The sequence below is a fragment of the Urtica dioica genome, chromosome 8 (genome assembly GCF_054948205.1).
Source record: "Urtica dioica subsp. dioica isolate 48M chromosome 8, U.dioica_male_clone48M_v1_H2, whole genome shotgun sequence".
In the NCBI taxonomy this organism is placed as follows: Eukaryota; Viridiplantae; Streptophyta; class Magnoliopsida; order Rosales; family Urticaceae; genus Urtica; species Urtica dioica.
In genome coordinates, this window is record NC_142763.1 from 29,111,893 (window position 1) to 29,137,392 (window position 25,500).

Here is a 25,500-nt window from a genome sequence, read left to right on the forward strand (position 1 = left end):
TTTTCAGTTTTCAAATTTATTTACGGTGATGTTTTTATCCGGTGAAGAAGAATACTCAAATTTTTACTTTAGTGAAGGGCAAAAGTATCATTTAATTTATGTTTAGTATGAAATTATGTTGGGTTTAAGCCAAGGTTTAAGACACCTCAGGTATAGCGCGATATACAAATGAGAAAATGGATACAATTTTTTTTTTTTAACGGCATTAAATGGATACAAATTTAAAGCACTGATTTTATTTTCCGAGAACTGATACCTCGTGATAAAACCGTGAAAAAATAACGATAATATATAAAATGAGACGAGTTATAAGCTTTCTTTTACCAAGCTTTAATACACCGCGAGAGACCCTTGAATTGATTACTTGTTGTACACGTAGTAAAATAAGACATTACATTGTTCGATAGAGTATAAGAATCGTTTGATAACGTCCGAGTTTAAATAAGAATTATCAAGGTCTTGATTCTGCAAGATCTGAGTCAATGAAATCTTCTTTTTCTCTAAAAAAAAAATAAGCAAAAAAAAAAAAAAAAAATTTAGCCGAAAACTTATATAACATATTTCAGAGGGGTGGGGCTCAATAAAGCAACTTGCAATAAAGTCACGTAGTACTTAATTTATCGTGTGATACAATTCACATGTTCTTTTCCAAGTAAATAAATTGCACGCCAGAATTACTTTTTTTTTTTTGCTCTGAATGCCAGAATTACTTGACCATTTACATTTACATTTACAGGCGCCTCATATCAAATAATTGATATAAAACATTGGTATATATAAGAGATTTATAGAGGAGAGTGAAGGGAGGTGAATCGAGGATGTCGCGGAAGGTTCTAGATTCACGGCAGTCCGTCGATTGTTGCACCTTGCAGCTCCACGCGTGGAAGCCCTTTCATCATCACTGCAATCACTCTCTCTCCTCCGCCAAATCCCTAGACCCTCCTCCGACCACCAAGCGCCCCTGCCGCTCCGACCGAGCCACGGCGGTTGCCGACGCCATCGACCTCTCGCGCCTCTCCCTCGCCGACGATCGCCGGCCCTACGCCGCCGCCGGGAGCCGCCTGCTCGCCAGGAAGCGCCGCCGCCACGGATCGAGGTCGGTCTCCGGCCGGAGCAGCGATCGAAGCGGCACGCGTCGCTGCTGCTCCGTCGGAGCCTCCGCGGCGTGCTCCGACTTCCCCCTGGCGGTCGGCACGGACTCCAGCGGCGAGCTCTTCCTCAGCAGCAACGGCGACGGGAACTGGTCGTCGGACGTGAGCGACGCGAGGAATCCGAGGAGAGAGAGGCGCAGAGAGAAGGAGAGCGTCGCCGGAGCCGCTCCGGTCGATCCTCAGGCGGCGGAGTCCGGCTACGGAAGCGAGCCTGGGTACCGAGGCGACGCCGAGTTCGGGTACGGCGACGAGCTCGACGAGGAAGAGGACGATGGTCGCTTGCTGTTCTGGGGCCACAGCTTTGAAGGTATAAATATCTGCTTGTTGGATCTCATTGATAGGCCGAAATTCCATTGCTGATTGATTTTTGATTCTTTGTCCCTCTTTGTTGCCCCGCAGATATCGACTCTGCGATGGAGATCGTGGGAGAGAACACGTTCTCGGATCAAAAATCACACCACAGATGTCGCCGGAAGAAGCATGATATCAGAATGGTCGATTCGGTTCGGTGAAATTAAAATTACTTGGAATTATCTTCGAAGAAGCAACTACTCTACTCTCTCGGCCATGGTTGTTCCTCTGTGAATATAGAGTAGAACCTCTTCTTCTAATTGTATGTATAGGCAATTTTTATTTTTATTTTTTACTTTTTTTTTTTTTCTATATATGATGGTTTTGATAGTCTTTCGGTCATTGTGATTGTAAAAGGAAAATGATACCAGTGTTTGGGCTTAAAATAACCAGGATTCTGCTAGTCTAGATGGACATTTATATTTGGCTCGATGAGCTCATCTCAGTAGGAGTAGAGAAGTCTACCGAGTCTTGTGTCGTTTATGGTTCTTCTTTTCCGGGATTGAGAGCAAAACAAGAATGTGTGTTTTAGCAATAGAATACAGAAATATGTCACAGGGTTCGTCGATTTGTGGTGTTTACTTACAGAGCTGGAAGAGAGTGTTAACCTCTAGGATTTGTCAGTAGTTGTACCCGTTTTGCAAATCATAAACCAGTCTCAAGCTAGTATTAGAGTTGTGGTCTACTCTAAACTGGACAAGAAAGTACTTCATGTATTTTTGCTATTTGCCAAAGTATTTCATTTATTTTTGCTATTTGCCGAAGTATTTCATTTATTTTTGCAATTTGCCAAAGTATTAGACTTATTGATATAAATTTGAAGTTGTTAATTACTAGTATGTTATTTTATTTTATAGAAGATTCATTCATGCCGTTGTCGCTGAAATTTGAACGATGAATGACTTCGGGCGGGTTGATCCAAGGTCGGACCAAGTGGTCACTCTCGAGCCGGGTATGCGAAACTCGAAAGTCTCGACTGTCGCTTCTCTAGCTCAAGACATTTTCGGACTCGTACAACGTTCTTGCGCTTTTCGCTGCATAGGGGACCGATGTTCAATATCTTTAATATTATGTTTTTGTTGACTTAGACTGGTTGCAGCTTTTAAACCTTTTTTTATTGAAGTGAATTTAAAAATTAGAATTGATGAATGGATAAATAGAGAAACTTTATTTTGTAGACTTAAAACATTAACTAATTATCAAGATTTGTACTGTCATGTTTGACTTCTGTCATATTTTTGAACAAAATTATCCCTCCAACAATTTTCTCACTTCTCTATCTATGTAAATTTCTCGGTTCTCACTCTTCCCACGATCTCTAATGATTTGTGGTGATCTCTAACAAATACGCACAAAATTTAATAATAAAAAAATCAATTTTTTTTGTTCGTTTTTACTCTAACATTGAATTTCATTGCAAATCATAACAAATAATCACAAACTATCGTAAATAATCTCAAATCATTGCAAATAAATTGGAATTTTAAGCAACTAATAAAAAAAAGTCTATTGTCCAAAGTTCTAATTTATTTGCAATAGTTTGCGATTAAATTCAATATTTGCAATCATTTGCGATGTTTTGCGATTATATGCGATGAAATTCAATATTTTCTTCAATGATAGAGTCATTAATTTCGCAAGTGTTTGTTGGAGATTGTAAGAGATCATTAGAAATCATTGGAGATCGTTAGAGGTCGTCAGGAAAGTGACAACCAAGGGAGTTGAATTGATAGAAAAGTGAAAAAAATTGTTTGAAAGAATATTTTTGTAAAAACAATATAAGTGACAAAAGTCTAGTTTTTAAGAGAGAGTGCACATAATGAGACCAATCTTGATATTTAGCTAGGTTTTAGGTCTACAAAATAATAAAAAAATTATATGTAAAAGAATTATTGGCACAATTGGTTCATATTTATGATTGTATCATTGTGGTCCCTAAGATACTTAAATTGATATATGCATTTTTAGGATTTTTTTTTAAATTTACAATACATTTTGAATTAATTACTGGAATGCCCGAATCCATAATTGCCCCTTCATAAAGAAAAGTGATCGTCTGTTTACCTTTCATTCTTATTTTGTGTCGAAAATAGTCATTCCGTCTACTTTTATGTCATTCTGTATGTTTTTGCTCGATTTTTTTGCCACGTGAGCTTATTTTTGGTGTAATGTCTAAAATGTCCTTAATGAACTTATCTCCAGCTCACGAGCGACCAGACAGAAGACGGCGAAGATTGCCGTGGCCCGCCAGCTCACGAGCGCCTCCGCTCTCTCCCCCTGCGCCGCCACGTCAGCGAGCAAAGTCTTAGCTTTTCCCACCAAAGCCCTGAGCCGGTCGTACCTCGCTCTCCTCGTCCAGCTCACGGTCTCCGCCTCCCTCGAAGACGGCATCCCGTCGAACTCCTCGTCCAGCTCTCTGTGGATGCGTGCGCCTCGGCCGAGATGAAAAACGCAGCGAGCTCACACCGGCCGCCGACCGAGCAAGAGCGCCGGAGAACCAAAGAAGGAGTGCCGAGGAGTCTGAATTCATGGAAAATTTGGTAAGAAATCAAACCTGAAATGAATTTATGAATCTAGGGTTTATTCATGAAAATTTGGGGATTTTTATTTCAATGAGAACTTTCGAGAAATTGTTGGCTTTGGATGATTGTTTGAGCTTGTTTGTGGTGATTATTGGAATGAATTTGGCCGTGAGTTTTTGTCTTGGCCGTGAGTATTGTTTTTGGCTGTGTGATGTTTTTTGGCTGGAATCCATTGGCGAGCGTGGACTCAAAGTCAGTTCTAACAACTACACGAAGTTGGGTCAGTCTTACGCGGACTTGAACTGCGTCGAGATGGGTCGCAGATTCCACGGTCGGCTGAGTGTTGTAGAGACCAAGCTGGTCAGCGTGTTGGCGAAGTGTGGGTGTCTCGACGATGCACGCAAGGTGTTTGATGGAATGCCTGAGAGAAACTTGTTCACCTGGTCGGTTATGATCGGGGGCCGTGAACAGGTTGTCATCCCCGTGAGCAGCTGGACTTGCTCCGCCTCATGCTGAAGAGGTGCGCGTCGAAGTCAAGGAGGTAGTGAACCACCTCGTGGCCCAAGGCGGGCTCGGACCTCGCCAACCTGGCGGCGCTGATCCTGGCGGTGTGTCTCAGCACGTAATGAAAATAAAATAAAGAAATGAAATCTCTACATTTACTATATTACCCTCAAAACATAACAGAATGACAGAAAAGTAGACGGAAGGACTATTTTCGACACAAAATAAGAATGAAAGGTAAACAGACGATCACTTTTCTTTATGATGGGACAATTATGGACTCGGGTCACAGTTCAGGGGGCATTCCAGTAATTAATTCATACATTTTTTTTATGTTTTTTTAAAGCTAATTTCATTTTTTTTTTAAGATTTTTATTTTTTCAAAATTTCGAGATTTCTTTAATTATTTTCTTTTCAACCTTTTTGCTAAATTTCAAAGAAAAAAAATTAACCTTGAGATATCAAAAACTTAACAACTAAAAAAAACCATAGTAATTGATCTTTTTTTTTTCTTTTTAGTTTTGTAAGTTGTGTGGATTTTTTTTTGTTTTGTTTAATTTAGCAAAAAAACACTAGAAAAATTGAAAAAATAACAAATGAAAATGATTTATTTATTGACTTTTTCAATTTTTGTAAATTTTCTTTTGAATTAATGACATTTTTGGCCCCTCGTCTTTGACCTCTTTAACACATTGGTCCCAGATGAAAAAACTCTACAGTCTTGGCCCATTATGACCAGACAATTTTCATATTTGGTACTTCTGTTAATTTTTCTGTCCAAATTTCCGGATACGCGTCACGTGCAAGTCACGCCTGCGACTTGTGGAGGGTAATTATGTAATCCCGCTAATTTCAGTAATTCTTTCGTTTAATATTGTATTTTTGAAATTCAAAAAAATAAAATTAAATGTAAAAACTGATTCGATAAACAATAAAAAGAGGGAAAAATCAGAAATCAAAAATCGCAAAAACCCCAAAAAATTCACAGTGCAAATCGCCGAAGAAACGACGGACTATGGGGCGGAGGAAAGGTAAATCGCCGGCGAAGAAGGGAAGTACGACATCGCCGGTGAAGAAAGGACGTATGAAATCCCCGGCGAAGAAAGGAAGTATGACATCGCCGGCGAAGAAAGGACGTACGACACCGCCGGCGAAGCAAGCCACTTCGAGGGAGAAACGCGAGTGGGATAAATCTCGAACCCCGATTCAAGAAGGGCCTTATGGTAAGCTTATGGTTTTATTTGTTCTTTATTGTTTTGTTGTTATCGAAGGGGATAAATCGCGAGTGGGATATGTTTTTGCAGATGGGTAGTGAGGGTAATGGGACCACTAGTGTTGTGGCTTCATTTTTGTTTGATTTTTTTTGTTTCCGGTCCTTTTGTGTTTGTTGTGGTCCCGGTTTTGTCGGTAGAGTTTGGTACAAGTAAGGGTGGGTGTGGGGTTTTGAGGGTATTTATGTAATGGGTGTCATGTTTTAAATGGGTATTTATTAGTTTACTTTGTACATGAAAGGTCTTAAATGAAAGCTTTTGTTGCCATGTTTTTGTTTCAGAGGAACTTCTAAACAAGTTTTCTATCAATGTCTACCATGGAGGTGCGGTGAGGTTTGACTGTGGATATGGTTTGGACAAATACAAAGGCGGCACTGTCAGTCAGTTTATGTTTGTAGATATAGACAGAATGTCTATTCAAGTGTTGAATAATATGATGACAAAGGAACTTGGTTACTCAAGTGGTTGTGATTACTACATGGACGCGCCTGAAGGTAAGGTGATTTGGATTGAGTTGGACGGTCAGTTGCTGGAACGTGTAGCTGAAAATCTGAAGACAAGCTGGGAGGTCAATATTTATTGTAATCATCCAGTTGCATCACTACTTATACAAAACAACGTTGGTGAAGACGATGAAGACCACCATGACGACGTTTTGGCTGAGCAAGAAGAGCATGAGGACCCGGGTCCTGAACCAGTCATTAATGACCATTTATCTGATCTCGTGGCCAGTGATAGCGACGCACAGGGTGACATTGAGGAGGAAGACCGTGAAGAAGTTGATGAGGAAGCACAAAATGACATGGATGAGTTTGGTTTCGAGTTGAGTGACGAAGAAATTGAAGTGGATGGGGCAGCTGTTGACTTGGGCCTAGCAGGCGTAGTTAAGAAAGGGAAGGGCGTTCTAATTGATGATTCTGAAGATGATAGCGACTACAACATAGACGCTGACATTGGAGGCAATGGATCGGACTCAGAAGACAACCCGGCAGAAGAGGTTCGTGATAAAATATTAGAATTCAAAATATTATTGCAATTTTCTCATAGTTGGTATTCAAAATATTAACAAATGGCATTCTTTATTAACAACCAGGCAGAAGAGGTTCGTGATGGTGTGAAGGGCAAGCAGAAGGTACACATCAAGAAGAAGCTGCCACGATTTCAGGAGTTCAGAGAAGAAATTGATATGCGTCACGTGATACTAAAACTGGGAATGTCATTTCCTAGTTCTCATGTCTTCAAGCAGGCAATCAGGCAACAAGCTATCAAAGAGGGCAAAGACGTCTATTTCAAGAAAAACGAGGCCCAAAGGGTTAGGGCAGCGTGTAAGAACTCACATTGCAAATGGGTGTGTTATGCATCAAGTCTGGGAACAGGTGGTGCATTCCTTATCAAGACGTATGAACCAAAGCATACATGTCCTAGAGTGAACGTTAACAGATTTGCTACAGCTAGTTGGCTCGCGAAAGAGTATATGCAGAGCTTCAAAACTAACGAGTCGTGGTCCGCACCAGAGTTCATGAACCGTGTCCAGAAGGACCATATCCTTAAGTGTAACGTGATGAAGGCATATAGGGCAAAAATGCATGCAACGAAGGCTATTGAAGGGTCATATAATGAGCAGTACGCTGCATTATGGAGCTACGCCGCTGAAATCAAGCGGTCAAACCCAGGGTCAACTGTGAAGATTGAATCCGAACTCGACAGCGAAGGAAAGGGTGTGTTTCAACGGATTTATATATGTTTTGAAGCATGTAAACTTGGATTTAAACAATGCCGCCCTTTGATTGGTGTCGACGGATGCCATATCAAAGGCCAACATACCGGTCAGTTACTGTCAGCGATAGGAATCGATGCCAACAACTCGATGTTTCCTATCGCGTATGCTGTTGTGGAAGCTGAATGCAAGTCCTCTTGGACTTGGTTTTTTGACCTACTCAAGGGCGATTTGAGTCTCAACAATGGCCACCATTGGACGTTCATTTCTGATAAACAGAAAGGCCTTCAAGAGGCGTTGAATGATTTGTGGGGCGAGGGCTCAGTGCAAGGTGAACACAGGCACTGTGCACGCCATCTCCAAGGCAATTTTACGAAGGTCAAGTAAATGAAATTTATTATTTTCAATATATTCTGTTCTCATGTACTTCATTTGGCACTTTACTGACTTGAATGATAATTGACCAGGTTCATAAGGGAGCATTTTTTAAAGCAAAAATGATGGCCGCGACAATGGCTTATTCTCATGCTCGGTTTGAGGCAGAGATGGAACTAATCAAAGCTGAAGATCAAGACGCGTACGATTGGCTAATCGAAAAGGGTCCTCAATACTGGGCAAGATGCAATTTCAGGTCAGCTCCTAAGTGTGAAATAGTGTTGAATAACCTATGCGAAAGTTTCAACGGAACTAGGGCCATGCTTATGGCAAGGCAAAAACCAATATTGTCACTGTTGGAGTGCATTCGGATGTACCTACTGCAAAGGTTCTCCAAACAGAGAACAGCCGTTGAGAAGTGGCATGGTGAGCTTGGACCTAGAATTTTCAAGATCCTCGAAGCAAACAAAATTCTATCATCTGAGAATATTCCATATTGGGCTGGTGATTCTGATTACCAAGTCTCAAACATGTATGGAACCATGTACGCCGTGAATCTGTCTACACCCTCGTGCTCATGCAATAGATGGAATTTGTCAGGTATTCCTCTGCTCTTTGCAATGTTCAGTGTAAACAGTCTTACTCTTTGCAATGTTAATTAAGTTTGTCTCTAATTCTATGCAGGCATTCCTTGTTCGCATGCAATCAGTTGCATCTGGCACCGACAGGAAGATCCTTTGACATATGTCTCCCATTGGTACAAGAAACCTTGTTACGAGAGCACATATGTTCATCATATTAAGCCAATCAACCCTCTAGAGCAGTGGCCACGTACTGGACAACAACCACTGGCGATGCCTCCAAACAGAGTCAAACCAGGAAGGCCAAAGAAGCTTCGTCGACTTCAACATGACGAATTAGTCCCTAGGCATGGAACAAAGATGACGAGGATATATGTTCAGCCAAAGTGCACTGAATGTGGTCAAACGGGACACAATGTGGAAACCTGTTATAGAAGACAGAAAGAAAATGAGGTAACGTAATTGAAGGTTTCTTGTTATATCTCTTGTTATAATCCGACAATTTTGGTTTATTCAGCGACATCAAAATGGACAGCGAGGACGCCCATCACGTCGAGGACGAAGGTCACAACCACCCAGTCAATCCAACCGGCCACCTATGGCTTCTCAACCATCCCAACCGCCCAGTCAATCAAACCAGCCACCTATGGCTTCTCAACCATCTCAACCATCCCAACCATCCAGTCAATCCAACCAGCCACCTATGGCTTCTCAACCATCCCAAGCAACTCGAGGATCACAACCAATCCAGCCAACAAGGGTATGTTTATAATTTGAAAAGTAGTTGTGATATTTGAGATAAGGACTGACATGGCTCATTTTGAATGTAAACAGAGAAGTCCGCGGTTCAGGAGTCAGAACACAAAGACCAACGTCATGCAACCGCGGGGTTTATTCAGAGACGAGTAGATGCTGTTTTCAGGACTTAGATTAAGCCTGTCTGAAGTCCTTATTTTGAACAATTTTTTTGGTTTAATGCTTTGATTATAATCAAGCATGTATATGTTGTAAAAAAGGCTAAAAACTTGTGGCAACCTAGAAGTACATGACATTCTACTTATCTCATTTTTTGGAACTTTAAAACAGATGTATCACTATCATGATTTGTCTCATATTATATGACATAACTTACTATATATTGAATGTTACAATTTTGTCACATATTTTGGCAGTACATTGGAAGAATTTACATTGTTCATCAACTGCTCAACGTACAAAATAAGACTTTCTCATAGATAAGTTACATAACCAAAATAACTTACAAAATAAGACCTGCTCAAAGATAAGTTACATAACCAAAGATTTACCATTGATAAGTTGCATAACCAAGCTAAGTTACCACAGTCACTTCATCAACAACACAAACACAATCAATAAAATCAACAGAATCATTCGCTTCAGGAGTTTCAGTTCATTCTTTTCTTCGATTGATAGTAAATGTTCTTGAATTGCTCCTAATTGTGCTTCTATTGCTCTTAATTGTTCTTCGACTGCTCCTACTTGATCTTCTTGTAGTACATCGGCAACCTCCGGGAAGCTCTTTTCTTGCGAATTTATCCTCTTCAAAAGCCCGGGAATAATCATTTTTGATCTAGCACAAATAGGAGGGTCGACCCACTCAATAAATCCACATCCATTTTTCTCCTGGTATAAAGTTCACCAATTCAAACATTGAAAAATCTCAAACTCGAAACAAAATCCAGAATAAATCCATACCTTATAATAAGGACACCCATAAAACTTTCGCCCAGGATTTTCCGATGTCCATGAAGTATACTCGACTCCGATATGACCACATTTACACGCCGGAACTCGTCCACGACGCTCACTTGTCACCTTGCCGGCGTTGTTGCCTTGCTTGCGCAAATTCCTCCGCGACGATGAACTTTGACTCGACTCCATCGATCTTCCACGCTTGCCAATTCCTCCGATTCGCTGAGTCACGAATCGTACTTCTCTCGCAGACGTGACTTGCACGTGACGCGTATCCGGCAATTTGGACAGAAAAATTAACAGAAGTACCAAATATGAAAATTGTCTGGTCATAATGGGCCAAGACTGCAGAGTTTTTTCATCAGGGACCAATGTGTTAAAGATGTCAAAGATGAGGGGCAAAAAATGTCATTAATTATTTTCTTTTCGTGTCATTTCACACCTACAAATAAAATTAGGGACTTAACTAGCAACAATTTAAAAGGTAGAGGGCAGTTAAGTCTAAAAGTATAAAGAAGAAAAGGAGAGACTTCGGCACGTGACTTGGTTGTCAAACGAACGAGAGAGAGAGAGAGATGGCGGCGAGAATGGAGGCGCTGAGCGCTTATAGATCTCTGCTTAGAGCGACGCGGAAGACCTTCGCCGGTGACTCGATGATGCTGACGGAATCCGCCGCCGAAGTCCGCCGTAAATTCGAGGAGAACCGCCTCGTCACGTCGGATTCCGAGATTCAGAGGCTCGTCGGAGAGGCACGTGAGGCCTCTCACTTCGTCACCAACATGATCGTCCAGGCAAAGCTCAACTCTCGTGGCGGTTACGGTAACGCTACTCTCACCTTTGCTTCTATGCCTCTTCTTTTTATATTTAAAATTGCGTTCGCACACCATGTGTTTGACAAAATAACCATAATGATCAAAGTGTAGCTTGGAAATTGGTTCGATTTTAGCTTGACGCTTAGGTCAGTTATATGATTAGGAGTATTGTGCAATTTTTTTAGAAGTTTTTCTAATCCCTCAAACCTTGGTGCTTCTTTCTTTTGATCTATATATGGAGAGCCAAATCCTTACTCAGTTGACCTAAAATTTTGTTGAGACATTGGATTTGTTTTGGGTTCAATGTTATCAACGGTGATAAAGATTGCTCTTTGATCATTATTAGTCTTTGATCCCTAATCCCTATATAAGAATTACACTGCTTGTGAAAGCTCTTATTTTGGATGGTTACCAGTAGGAAATTGAAGAAACGGGTATTTATTTATTTAATTTTATTTTTAAGGAGAATCTGTGATTAAATATCATCGACATTCATAATTTGCAGAAGTGAAGGCGGAAAAAGACCATGCTGGTGCAACATTAGAGGTTCCTTCTGAAGAACTTCTTAGGAAGAATGTCTGAGACAACTCTTTATTTTAGAGTTGTTTTAAAGAGACTTGGATTTTTCTTTGCATTTTGTAACCCTTACATTTATACAACCTTTTTTTTTATTTTTTTTTTACAAGATAGCAATGACATTGACAGTTCAGTCGCGAAAGCTGTGTCTTTTGGCACTGTGATCTTTGAGAGCAACGCTATTGATTCTTTTTCTTTTTCACGATGTTTATGTTTTATCTAAATTCATCGTGTAGTGTAGTATATAATAAAACGGTGCCATAACTTGCTTGCATGGTGAAATTCAATTTATGGAACTCCTCTTCTTCTTTCCTATATGTTTTATCCTATGATTGTTTGCTTCACATCTCAAGTCCAGGACTGGGATCCTGACTTGCAAACACTTCTTTTATTTATAAATTTCCATAACATAGCATGAACATTAAGTGTTACTAATTAAGAAAAACATATATAGACACACCACATGAACACGAAATTGTGAACAGATTAAACAAACCTTAAACCAAATATTAATGACTCAGAAGCTTCTCCACGGCGCTTACACAGTGGTACCGATAACCGGCCCGACACCAATGTTCAGTTTCGGAAGCAACTCGGCAGGAATCTGACGAAGTGAGTCGACAGGAACTGTGTGAAGAAAGGCGTTCACCGCAGGAAGTTTCTCAAGTAACTCGGCCGCGAGAATCGGAATCGGCTCTTTGGAAGGATCGTCTGAAAGACAAGTGACGACGCAGAGTGTGGAAGCAAGAACCACGGCCGAAAAACACAACCATTTGGAGGTACTCATGGTCTTATCATTTAGTTGGGTTTGTGATCAACGTTGCAGTTTGAGACTTTCGATTTTCTGCTTAGCTATATATATAGCCCAAGACCCAAGTGAGAGATGCAAAAATCTTCATATTCTGTATATATCAACACAAAAGATTGAGATCAATCTTCTGCCGTCCTTGCCCTGGGTATGATATGAAAATCTCCCTTGTTATATTATATACCTTGTTATATATATATATATATATATATATGGGTTAATGATCAAAACGATACTTATGTACTCATTTTTTTTACGGCAATAATACTCAACGTTACGTTTCAGCTTCTCTATAACTTCTTCCACCATTAACTTCAAAATGAACAAGATTGAATGCCGGATTTCGATTTTATAATGTGTATCTTTCTTAATAATAATTATATAACTAATTTCGATTTATATACATTTTACTCGTTTTTTAAATGCAAAATACTTCTTGATGATGCCACGTGGAAATCCGTTACAAGTTAACGGTGGAAGTAGTTACGGAGACACTAAAACGTAATGTTGCGTATTATTGCAGTAAAAAACAAGGATAAATTACATTGTTGCCCCCTCAACTATATCACTCGTAATGTTTTACCCCCCTCAGTGGTGGACTCACGTTGAAGGCCCAAGAGGCCTGGCCCCCCCCCCCCCCCCCCCCCAAAAAAAATCAGGCTTTAAATTTTTTATTTTTTTTTTTCCGGCCAAAATTCAGTTTTGGCCCCCCCGCCTTCCGAGTCTGGATCCGTCACTGACCCCCCTCAAATAAAAAATCCTGCATCACATACCCTGAAATCTTATATTGTAACAAACATATCCTTCTGTCAAATATTTAACAGAAGTATTTAACAGAAATTGTGGTGGACAGTAAATTTACTTTAATACCCTTAATTATTTTCTTTTTTTAATTTATGATTTTGTTAACTATAGTAGACTGAAATCAACTTCAATTTTCCCTAAAAAACTTATTTAGTGATTCTTTGTAATAATATTGCAAGTACAGTTGATCATATTGTAGACCGTTCAAGTGATTAGTTTTTTCCAGCTATAATATTAATAATAAATCTTTACTGATAACTTAAATCTTTCATTCGATTGCGAGAGATTTTAGTCAATACATTCAGTTCGTGTGCAAGTATTGGATGCTGTCAAAAGAAGCCATCAACAGCCTTTCCGCTCAAGTTGCATTGTTTTACAGTAAATCAGCAGCAATAAACCGATTGTAACACAATTGCACACAATAAAAGCAAACAAGCAATTCATTGGCTCCCAAGGAGAACCATTTACAGATACAAGTGATAGATGATTGTGTGGTAATAGAGAGTAGACTAGACCTGGTCGTGGAGGAGCATGTTGGGGATGCCCTTGGTGACAGGGAAGCGGCAAGCAATCTCAGGGCAGAGGAGAGAGCCTTCCCCGAGGTGTAGCTGGAGGAGCGCGTAGTGGAAGCGGCGGAGGAAGTCGTTGGAGTCCAGCATGGCGGCGTCGGCCTCGGCGGGGATGTCAGAGTAGCCCAGGGCAAGCGAGGCTTCGGCGAGGGCGCCCCATTCGATACAAAATAAATAAAAGTAATAATTTATTTATTTTTTTAATTACAATTACTGATTTACCCTTGAAACACTTGACATTCGTTAATAAAATTTGACAAAAGGATGTATTTGTTACAATGTAGGATTTCAAGGTCTGTCATGTACGATTTCATATTTCATGAGGTGAATCGTTACCAGTGTCATAGTTGAAGGGGGAATAATGTAATTTATCTACACAAAAAAAGGGTACATAAGTGTTGAGCCGATTTCTCATCCCAACGATCTATACCAGATTTATTTGAATTGTCTTGTATATTTATTTATATGAATTAAGGGCCCCAGAATCCGATTATGAAGATTAAATCGAAATCCGAAAGAAATTAATGAATAACGCGAATTTGAATATAGAAAGAACGAAAGGAGATTCCCTTTATTAATTATTGAATGTAAACCTTACAAGAATAGAAAATTTTGAGCGAGAATGAGCAGGAAATAGAATAATAAACTTCAGAAATTATATGGCAATTTTTTGAAAAATATTCAGTAGTCTTAAAATGAAGATGGAACGAGCTTTTATAGCTAGCTCGCCGACTATCCTGCCTCTTCAGATCGATACACGTGTAGGTGCAGAGCCGGTCTTCGATCCTCCAATCTCGCATATATCCCACTCTTTAGGCGATTTGACCGTGACCACCCGTTTGGATTAATTGGCGGGACCGTCTAAGAGCATTTATGGGCCCGAGTCGAATTAGGATTCGATCTTTGATGAAGCACCCCTTGCTATTGTCTTGGGCCGATCTCGCCTTTGCCTGAGATTTTTAGGCCGAACTGGGCTTTGGGCCGACCTAACGATTGTCTTCATCCCCTTTGGGCCGAACTTGCCTTGGGCTCAGTTGGTCCAACTCGCCTAGTGGAAGGGGGCGATTTCCACTCCCCCAGTATCGGCTGGTTGCTTGATATTCGGGGCGTGCTTTTGGCACTGGTCACATTTTCGTGAGTGTTGCTCACAGTCGGCGACCACGGTTGGCCAAAAGTACCATTGATTTTTTATTTTAACAGCTAGGGCCCTTCCGGCCGCGTGGTTCTCATATTCTCCTTCGTGTATTACAGAAAAGATGCATTTGGACTCCTCTTTTCCTATGCATCGTAAGTATATTCCGGAGAAACTTCTTTTAAAAAGCACTCCGTCTATTATGGAGAATCTTGCGCTTTGGCTAATTTACTTTCGGCGCAGTTGCTTATCTGTCGGGGTGTGACCTTCGGAGATATATCTGATTATATCCCTTCTCAAGTCCCCCTCTTCTATTATTACCATTATGCTTGCGCTTTTGGTAGTGATAGAAGATTGTTTTATTGTCTCGACCGGTATGATTCGGCTTATCGTAGGATCTGACGTTGAAGCTAAGGCGGCGAGGGCGTCAGCTGTGGTGTTTTCTCCTCTAGGGATGCGAGTTAATTCAAATTTTTCAAATTGGTTTGTCATTTCTTTTACTAATTGTGCGTATGCCTCCATACGCTCGTCTCTTGTTTCGAATTCCCCGCTGATTTGATTCGCAACGAGCTGCGAGTCGCAAAAAGCGGATATGAATTTTGCTCCCACAGCCTTTGAGAGTCCAATTTCCATCGTTTGCCGTGGTTTCGCTTTCATTTGCGGGGAGCTCGATAAGGAAATCGGCTAGAACTTGTGACTTCGCGCATGTTCTAATGCGATATTCGATATCATATTCACTTAACTCAACGGCCCATTTGGTTAATCTCTCTGATTGATTGGGGCTGCGGAGAAATGAGCACAAAGATTGAGTGGTCATCACTACCGAGTGGGATTGGAAGTATGGTCGTCAATTTTGGGCCGCTGTGACGACGGCCAGAGCTTATTTTTCCATTGCCGGATATCTCGTCTCTGCGTCAACGAGTGACCTACTTATGTAAAACACTGGTTTTTTGTCTCCTCGTTCTTCTCTAGCGAGTACTCCGCTAACCGCGGTGTGCGATACGACGGCATACAAGTAGAGCGTTTCTCCCACTTTTGGCTTGGCTAAGATCGGAGGTTTGGCCAGATACTGTTTCAGTTGCTCGAATGCTTCTTCGCACTTTTCTGTCCACTCGAACTTCTTGTTTCCTCTCAAGAGCTTATAAAAAGGTTGACATTTATCAGTCGATCGAGAAATGAATCGGCTAAGGGCTGCCACGCGCCCTGTTAGTCTCTGGATTTATCTTTTGTTTCTGGGGGAAGGTAAATTTCGGAGCGCTTGTATTTGGTCCGGGTTGGCTTCAATCCCCCTCTGAGTTACCATGTATCCGAGGAATTTCCCAAAAGATACCCCGAATGTACATTTAGATGGGTTTAGCTTCATTTGGTAGCTGTTCAGGACCTTGAAACATTCTTCTAAATGTGAGACGTGGTCAGTTTCTCGTAATGATTTTACTAAAATGTCGTCGATATAAACTTCCATCGTTGTCCCTATTTTGTCGGCGAACATTTTGTTCACTAATCGTTGATACGTGGCTCTTGCGTCTTTGAGCCCGAAGGGCATCACCTTATAGCAATAGATGCCTTTGTCGGTTAGAAAGCGGTCTTTTCCTGATCATTGAGATTCATCAGGATTTGATTGTATCTTGAGAACGCATCCATAAACGACAAGATTTTATGGCCAGCGGTGGCTTCCACCAAGCGTTTTATGTGTGGTAATGGAAAGCTGTCTTTAGGACAAGCTTTATTAAGATCGGTATAGTCAACGCATACGCGCCATTTACCGTTCTTTTTCTTGACGACGACGGTATTGGCGAGCCAATCGGGGTATTTTACTTCGCGTATTAAACCGGATTTCAAGAGGCGCTCTACTTCTTCGTTCACCACCTTAGCCCTCTCTGGGCCGAGTTTCCTACGCTTTTGTTTTACAGGCTTATAACTGGGGTCGACGTTGAGTTGGTGTGCGGAGATTTTGAGGTCTATACCTGGCATGTCCTCTATCGTCCACGCAAACGTCTTCTTGTTCTTCTTCAGAAATGTTATCAGTTCTCGGCGTATATTTCCTTTCAACTTGTCCCCGATGCCTACGCATCTCTTGGGGTCAGTTCCATCGATCTGAATCTGCATTGTTGACTCTGCATTAGGTTCGTCTTTCTCCTCTGAATTTTCCATCGGAGGCGGATGGGTGATCTCGTTTCCGATGGCCATTAATTGCTATTGGCCTTCGTTGGTTTCTTCGCTAGACGGACCTTCCGAATTGTTTTAATTTGGCTGATGCTTTTCGATGATTTTTTTTATGATTATTCATGTAGCAAATTCGGGATGCCTCCTGGCTCCCTCTGATTTCTTGTATCCCATTGGGAGTCGGAAATCGTACGCAAAGGTGGTAGGTTGACGGTACCGCCCTCATCCCATGTATTCAAGGTCTTCCGAGGATAGCGTTGAACGGGATGGGCAGTCGAGAACGGTAAATTCGACCATCCGGTTTACGTCTCCGGCCCGTACAGGGAGTTCAATGATTCCTAGAGAGGGTGTCACTTCCCTATTGAATCCAGATAGCTGGTTGAGTTTATGCTCAATTTCAGCCTCTTCGATGTTCATTCTATGCAAAGTGGTTTTGAATATAACATCTACAGAGCTTCCTCCATCAACCAAGATTCTGGCTACTACGCAGTTACCCACTTCGAGTTTGATGATCAAAGCATCGTCGTGGGGCCCATATAGCCTTTTGGTATCGTCTTCATTGAATGAGATCATGGTATCTTCTACCTTTCGGCACCCAGGTTATCTCGGTGTACCTTTAAGTTGACGTTGGTGTGCCTTAATTGAGTTTACGCTATCCCTGCAAAACTTTGAACCTCTCATGATATAGTCGATCCGGGGTTTTGGTTGGGGAACGTCGTTATCTTCCTCCTTTGCCCTTCCCCTTTTTGGGGAGAGATTTCCTCGGGTTCTGTTATTATTAAATTCCTTCTTCTAGGGTGGTGGTCCCAAATCGACATTCTTTAGTTCTCCATTTTTGTACTTCTCAATAAGTACCTTTCGGGCCACGACGCAATCCAGAGTGTCGTGTCCGTAATTCTTGTGGAAGTCACAGTACTTTTTCTTGTCACGCGGTCATTTCGGGGTGTCTCCTTCGGAAACTCCCTCGTCGTTTACATTAAAGGCATGTTCTGGAATGCTTGAAGGTTTCCTCCATTCATTGTTTCGGTAAGGTCTCATTCCATGTGTCCTGGCCATGGTCGGAACAGGTGTCATAGAGGGGACCGTCCTTGGATTATGCTTCTTGGACAGGAGGGGCTCTTTCTTCCTCAGCTTTTGCGTAGTTTGAGGCGCGATGAATCGCATCCTCGATGGTGGGTGGTCTGTTCACGGTCATTTCCTCTCGGAATCTGGACTCGTGCCACAGTCCATTTTTTAGAGCGTTCAGAGCCGACTCTCCCTCTACGGAAGGGATTTTTGACATGACAGTCTTAAACCTCGTCATGAAGCTTTTCAGGGTTTCATCTCGAGCTTGTTGGGTATTCCATAGGTCTGCCATGGTTGCTTCATCTTCCACTAACATCGAGTAGTGTTTGATGAATATGGCCGACAGCTGTTGAAAAGAACTTATCGACCCTTATTCGAGGCGTGAAAACCAATCCAAAGCGTTTCCTGACAGGTTCTCAGCGAACAACTGGCAATATCCTGCTTCTCGCTCGTTATCTCGCAGACTTGCTCGTCCCATCGCGATGCGAAAGGCCGTTACATACGTTTTCGAGTTGGAAGTACCAGAGTATTTGGGGAGCCTGATCTTTTCGGTGTCCCCAACTCTGCCTTGAGTAATACATGGAGCAAAAGGGGTTCGCCCAGTATCTGCCACCAGCAGATCGATCTCGGGGGCCGAGCTCGTGGCGTAGTGCATTCAGGAGTCTACAGCCCGGAACTTCTCCTCCACCATTTGGCGGAAGGCTCTGAACGCGGGGCATCCCTCGGGATTTCTACGACGAACTATTCTCCCCCAGTTCGGATTTCTCCTCTCTGAGGGTTTCCTTCTTCCGGACGAATTACCGGCTCAAAATAGTTCGGTTCCTCAGAAACTCCTTCCTCGCGGGGGAGGTTGATGACTTGAGGAACATATCCAGGAGAAGGGCCTCCCGGAGGCGGTAGGTCGCCTTGAGTTGGTCGAGCTCGCCATACACTGGCCTCGGCCTGTCCATCGAATTGGCAAATTCTGGCCGTATTGCTAGGACCGGCCGTATCAGGCGACATGTGGATCCCAGAGAAGCTTAGTCGCCTCCCGGGTGGGGCGAACCTTCGTCCGTTTGCGGTAGGCAGACCGGTCGAACTCAGCAGAATAGCTCGCTCAGCGTCGAGCTGCTCTTGAAGTGAAGATTGCGCAGCTGTCAGGCTGTCGAGCTGGGATCAGGTTGATCCCTGGAATTCGGCGGTGGTTTCAACGAGTTTCAGCAGAAGGGCCCGTGTCTCCGGATCGAATCCAGAAACTGGGATTTCGTGCTCGTTGTTAGAAGACATTCTTTCAGATCCGATCTGTGTTCTTCGGCGTTAGGTTTCTGATGATATTCCCACAGATGGCGCCAAATTGTTGAGCCGATTTCTCGTCCCAACGATCTATACCAGATTTATTTGAATTGTCTCGCATATTTATTTATATGAATTAAGGGCCTCAGAATCCGATTATGAAGATTAAATCGAAATCCGAAAGAAATTAATGAATAACGCGAATTTGAATATAGAAAGAACGAAATGATATTCCCTTTATTAATTATTGAATGTAAACCTTACAAGAATAGAAAATTTTGAGCGAGAATGAGCAGGAAATAGAATAATAAACTTCAGAAATTATATGGCAATTTTTCGAAAAATATTCAGTTGTCTTAAAATGAAGATGGAACGAGCTTTTATAGCTAGCTCGCCGACTCTCATGCCTCTTCAGATTGATACACGTGTACGTGCAGAGCCGGTCTTCGATCCTCCAATCTCGCACATATCCCCCTCTTTAGGCGATTTGATCGTGACCACCCGTTTGGATTAATTGGCGGGACCGTCTAAGAGCATTTATGGGCCCGGGTCGAATTAGGATTCGATCTTTGATGAAGTACCCCTTGCTATTGTCTTGGGCCGATCTCACCTTTGCCTGAGATTTTTAGGTCGAACTGGGCTTTGGGCCGACCTAACGATTGTCTTCATCCCCTTTGGGCCGAACTTGCCTTGGACTCAGTTGGTCCAACTCGCCTAATGGAAGGGGGCGATTTCCACTCCCACAATAAGTATCATTTTGCTCAAACATTAACCGTTTTTGCCACCATTAACCATATATATTGCCAGAACCAGAATTTTAACTTCAAGCAAGTATTTGATACAAATATAAAAATTTCAAGGGACAAATATGTAAGTGTCATATAATTTAACTAAAAATGTAAATAAAAATAATATAAATAGGGTTCAAAATGAAATTTCAGCAAGTTCCCTCTGGTCTTCACGTTCCGTCCTTGGATATATATATATATATATATATATATATATATATATATATATACTAATATGTGAAAATAATCTCTTATTTTCATATATAATCACTCAAATATCACATTTACTTTTTTTATTTCATAATACCTTTACATTAGTATTGTTAACATATACTGTTTTGTTTAATTTTTTTGTTAAACCGTTTACAGTTTCATTTATAATGAGGTCAAAATTGTCTGAAAATTATAATACAGATCTATTCGTAAAATGTTTGAAAATTCAGAAAGCATCTTCATATGATATATTTGTGTAATTTTCTTCACTAATACAAAGGTACTGAGGTACTCGAGCCAGCCGAATATTAGGGCCTTAGACGACAATAAATAATTTACACTAAGGCTTTTTCTCATTATTAAAAAAAATTATAAATAGAATTAAAATCAAATACTTTAAAAAATTAGGGAATAAAAAATTAAATAAAACAGTATACATTCTTATTATACTTCGCTACTATAACTTTTTTGTGAACTACCTTTCTTTTTAATGTTTTTTTTTTTTTTTTTTTTCATTTTCATTTAACTTTGTATGTTATTTACATTTTTATGTTCAATAACGGTAAAATCACTAAAGACTAAAAAAGATGAAATATTAATTACCATTTTCATATAAGATAGTTGTTAAAATTCTCAACTATATAGTAGACAGCAAACAATTCCTACATTTCTTTTGGATCACAGCCCAAATCATGATTTTTCCCTTTCGAACTTCCGAATAAGGCTGAAACTAGACTGATTTGGTTCGATCACAGCCCAAAATGTGTTTCGAAAATACTTGGCTTCACATTCTTATTATACCGGTCCAGTTTAGTCCAAAACAAAAATTCGATTATCCAGTTTCTAAAATTCAACATCCGATTTTCAAAATTTGGTTATCCGATTTTTTTAAATTCGGATCCAATTTTAAAATTCGATTTTAAAAATTCGGTTATCTAATTCTTAAAATCCATAATCACTATGAAACTACTTTTTAAATCCATACCCGGTTATAAAAGTATTACAATGATCAAAATTTGAGTAAAAATTAATCATATAATCCTAATGTGATTATTTATTTTTTACTAACATGATTATTAAATATTTGATATCCAATTTTTTCAAAATTTAAGATCGATATCCGGTCCAGTTTTTAAAACTAGATCGGTTATCCGAATCCAAATTTCGGTTATATTTCGTAGAACCGATTTTTTTTATTTTGGATTGTTTCGATTATCGATCTTATCCAATTTTCTGTTTAGTTTTACACAACCCTACTTCCAAATATCATCTTCATCATATTGGCTCCTTGAGCTTGTTGAGAAGTTGCAGTTTGGTCCCCCTTACTTTTTTTTTTCTTTTTCTCCTATCAACTTTATGGGTATGTTTGAAACTACAATTTTACAATGTAAAACAAAATTTTGAAAGAAAACACGGGAGAAAATTTTCTATTGTGTTTGGAAGTCAATTAACTTTGAGAAAAAAAAATTGAGATAAGAGAAACGAGAGGGTCGCATAACCAATTTTTTTTAGATTTTTATTTTTACCAATTCAACTCTAATTTTATACCTTCTCTCAAAATAAAAGTTCTCGAGTTTCGTTGATATATGCCAAACACAACTAAAAAGAGAGTAGATATTATTGTTTTTCCTTCAAAAAATTTAGGTTCCTACTTCCAAATATACTTTAAACTCTACTAGAGATGGTGTTTCTTTTTGTTTCTTTTTTTTTTTTTTTTTTTTTTTTTTTTTTTTTTTTGCGTCCATTAAGCTAGTAGCTTAATAACGCACATTTCTATTAAAAAATAGTTCAGGAAAAAAAAATTTGACTATAATCTTTAAAGGAGTTAGACAAATTCTAGTTGTAACAAATTCTTAATTTTTATTCTTATATTCATACCTATAATGTAAAAACTGATTATAATGGATCACCATGGGCGTCTGAAACGGAAACTAACGGAAGGAAGGATACCGTTTCTTCATTTGGCCTCACGGAAGTGCCGAATTCCGTGTGTTCGAAAATGGCAGGCAACAGTTCCAACACGTGTCGACAGTGGCAGTGAAAGTGAAGCAGACAGAATAAGACAAAAACAATTGCACCGTTAAATAAACAAATTGTAGCATCGCTCCCAATATGAATCTCAACCGTTGGATGGTCTATCAAATTGTAATGTTGGAGATAATCTATGGCTTAAAATATATTACCGTTTGAGTCAAAATTTTATTAAAGTATTACACTTTCATCCCCATTCCACCACAAAAACTATATTAGACCAAATTTGATATAATATTTTTACAATCACAACACACATTTCTCTACAATTCGCTACACATTGTCTACAACATTCTATATATTATTTCGGTAAGTTTATATTTTTTTATTATATAGTTAAGTCATAAAAACTATATATATATATATATATATTATAGTTTTAATTATAATTTGTATTATATAGTTAAGTTTATATTATATAATTTTTTATTGTAAGGTTAATTTATATTATACAGTTTTGATTTATAAAAATATATTAGATAGTTAAATTTTTAACATTATAGTCTTTCTCTAGAAAAAAAAATTCAATATTTTAGTATATATTTTGATGTGTATTCTATAGTTAATCTTAAAAAATTATTTATAATTTAAGTTGTTATAAGCATGTCTGAAGAGTCATTATTTCACCGAGATTTTCGTCGAGGTTCACGTGAATCACGTCGAAGTTCTAGTCGCAATAAGAACAACAAGAGGTGCAACACGAAAAAGTTCAACAACCCTATCCACCACGACAATTTCCACAAAATTGGTTAAACCTTTCTCAATTTCCTAATTGCGAAAATACTGAATATCAACCCATCCCCGATCCAACTTTTTCAAGAAAAACTCTCCGTATAGAAATTATGAAAAATTTAGTTCCTGGCATTCAACTATTCGTGCATTATTTAGTTCATGGCATTAAAACTGATTTTAAGAAAAACTCTCCGCACAGAAATTATGAAAATTTTCATGAAGAAAATGATACACTTAGAGTCTGCTTCATGTCTGCTAGGTTTAATATAGGACTGACGCCTGATATTTGGTTGAAAAATGCCAAAATAGAGTACATGAGTGTCATAGTTCATAACATAGATGAAGCTTGGAACTTAAACAAGCGAATCATAGCTTTTATAAGAATAGAGGGTAGTCACACCGCAAATTTCAAATTAGAACTCCTTCTAGATGTTATAGAAGAGTGGAACCTACTTGGGACGATAATTTCCAAAACTATTAACAATTCCACAAACAACGACTCCATGGTTAGAGATTTACGACTTAAGATACCCAATCAAGATTCCCTTTTACACCGAATATGTGCTATCCATAACATAAACCTTATAGTGAAATCTGAGTTTAGGCATTTCGAAAAGTGTATTAGTAAGATTAGAAAAGTCATAACTTGAATAAACAATTCAACCCAAAGAGTAGACGAACTGCAGAGGCGTTTTTTTATTTAACGGTCTTGACGAGATGAACTTCAACACAGATAACAGGATTAGGTGGAAGTGAATATGTTTAATGTTGAATTCATTCTTGGCCGATAGATATGTAGAGGTTACCCGTGAATATGTGAACATGTACGAAGACCATGACATAACCGAAGCAGACATCGCATTGGCTAAGTGTTTCACTTATTTTCTTCACGTTTTTACGATGAAACATTTGCATTTTCCGCCGTTTACACACCCATATATTATTTAGTACTACATACTACTACAAGAATTTTCGAACATCTTGACGATTCCAACCACTTTGAAATATTTCATCCGTGTATCGAATCTATGAGAGCCAAGTTTTTTAAATATTGGGGAACTTCAAAGATTCTTTACTTATATATATATGGTTTTGCATGCATTCTAGACCCTGAATGAAATTTGAGGGTCATCTTACATTTTTACAGTATTTAAAATGTCATACTGGACAAGATTACGTGTAACACGATCATACTAGGGTCGTGAAAGAGTTTTATTCTTTTTTTTTTTTCAGGTTTTACCAACGATAAATTTCAACTTGTCTTGAGCCGTGTCCACCCCGACATGCCTCAACAAGTAAAAGAATGTCTCGAGATATAGCTCATTTTGCCCGCGGCGAAACTTCATCTTTAAAATCATCACCACATCCCTCAACCATTGAAGAGACGTTTGAACATGACGAGATTACGCTATACGACTTTCAACAATTTGTCTCCATGAACCAAGACGACCTCAACTTGCTGGCATGGTGGAGGCAACACAAAAACATGTTTCCGATATTGTCTAAGATGGCCCAAGATGTACATTCGATCCCGGTTCCAACGGTGTCATCCAAATCGGCATTTAGTAACTCAGGTCGCATCACTGACGATCGAATTCATAATTTGAAACCCGAAATAGTCGAGGCACTAACCGTTTACAAAGATTGGTGTCAACATGTAGAACGTTCTCAAGAAATATTTGTGAGCATTGATCTTGTTGATAATTTTGATGTAAACTTTCAAAACATGACTATTCATGAAGTGTAGCATTGTTTTACTCATAATCTTGTTGTAATGTTTTTACCTTTTTTCTTATAAAGTTATCAATAAAGATACAATTCAGTTTAGATATTAGTACCTTCTTTTAAAACTTTAACATTTTAGTCATTTTGATTTACTATTTAAGTTTGATTTTTATATTAAAAATTGAGAATTAGCGGAAATACTAATTTCCGTTAAGCCTAACGAAATACCACTTACGTTAACCTCCGAAAGGCAACCACTTCCGTTAACCTACGGAAGGCAAATAATTGCCTAACGAAATTGCTACTTCCGTTAAGCAATGTAAGACATTCTAACGGAAGTGCTATTTCCACTTCCTTCCAATGCCCAAGAATATTTGACATTTGAAAAAAAATTCTTTTAAATTTTAATAATAAAGATCTTGGAAGTAAACAAGGAAATATTACTTGCAAAATAATGCAAATTTTTTCTCTCTTCTGGTGCGATTTAGGGTTTGATAAAGCCCTCTTCTTCTCTTAAATCTCAGCCTCTCCTGGGTTACCGGTCGCCACCCTGGTCACATCAGCGACACCCCTCTAACCTAGGGGAAGCTCTACACAATCTCTTTGTTTTTAAACCTTCCCCCTT

At 39.6% G+C, this 25,500-nt stretch overlaps 3 protein-coding genes across 3 annotated transcripts; 2 read left to right on the forward strand and 1 right to left on the reverse strand.

The window, feature by feature from the left end:
* The first annotated feature begins 727 nt into the window (after positions 1–727).
* Positions 728–2,257, forward strand: LOC149388979 (LYR motif protein). Its single transcript, XM_089621616.1, has 2 exons — positions 728–1,458; positions 1,551–2,257. Exons 1-2 carry the CDS (start codon positions 819–821, stop codon positions 1,661–1,663), a joined length of 753 nt encoding a protein of 250 aa, XP_089477742.1. The 5' UTR covers positions 728–818; the 3' UTR covers positions 1,664–2,257.
* Positions 2,258–10,686: 8,429 nt separating this feature from the next.
* LOC149388980 (complex 1 family protein / LVR family protein) lies at positions 10,687–11,709 on the forward strand. The gene is made up of 2 exons (XM_089624062.1): positions 10,687–11,004; positions 11,503–11,709. Exons 1-2 carry the CDS (start codon positions 10,761–10,763, stop codon positions 11,577–11,579), a joined length of 321 nt encoding a protein of 106 aa, XP_089480188.1. The 5' UTR covers positions 10,687–10,760; the 3' UTR covers positions 11,580–11,709.
* Positions 11,710–17,271: 5,562 nt separating this feature from the next.
* Positions 17,272–17,622, reverse strand: LOC149388981 (uncharacterized). Its single transcript, XM_089622539.1, has one exon. It carries the CDS (start codon positions 17,620–17,622, stop codon positions 17,272–17,274), a length of 351 nt encoding a protein of 116 aa, XP_089478665.1.
* Between the last annotated feature and the right edge of the window lie 7,878 nt (positions 17,623–25,500).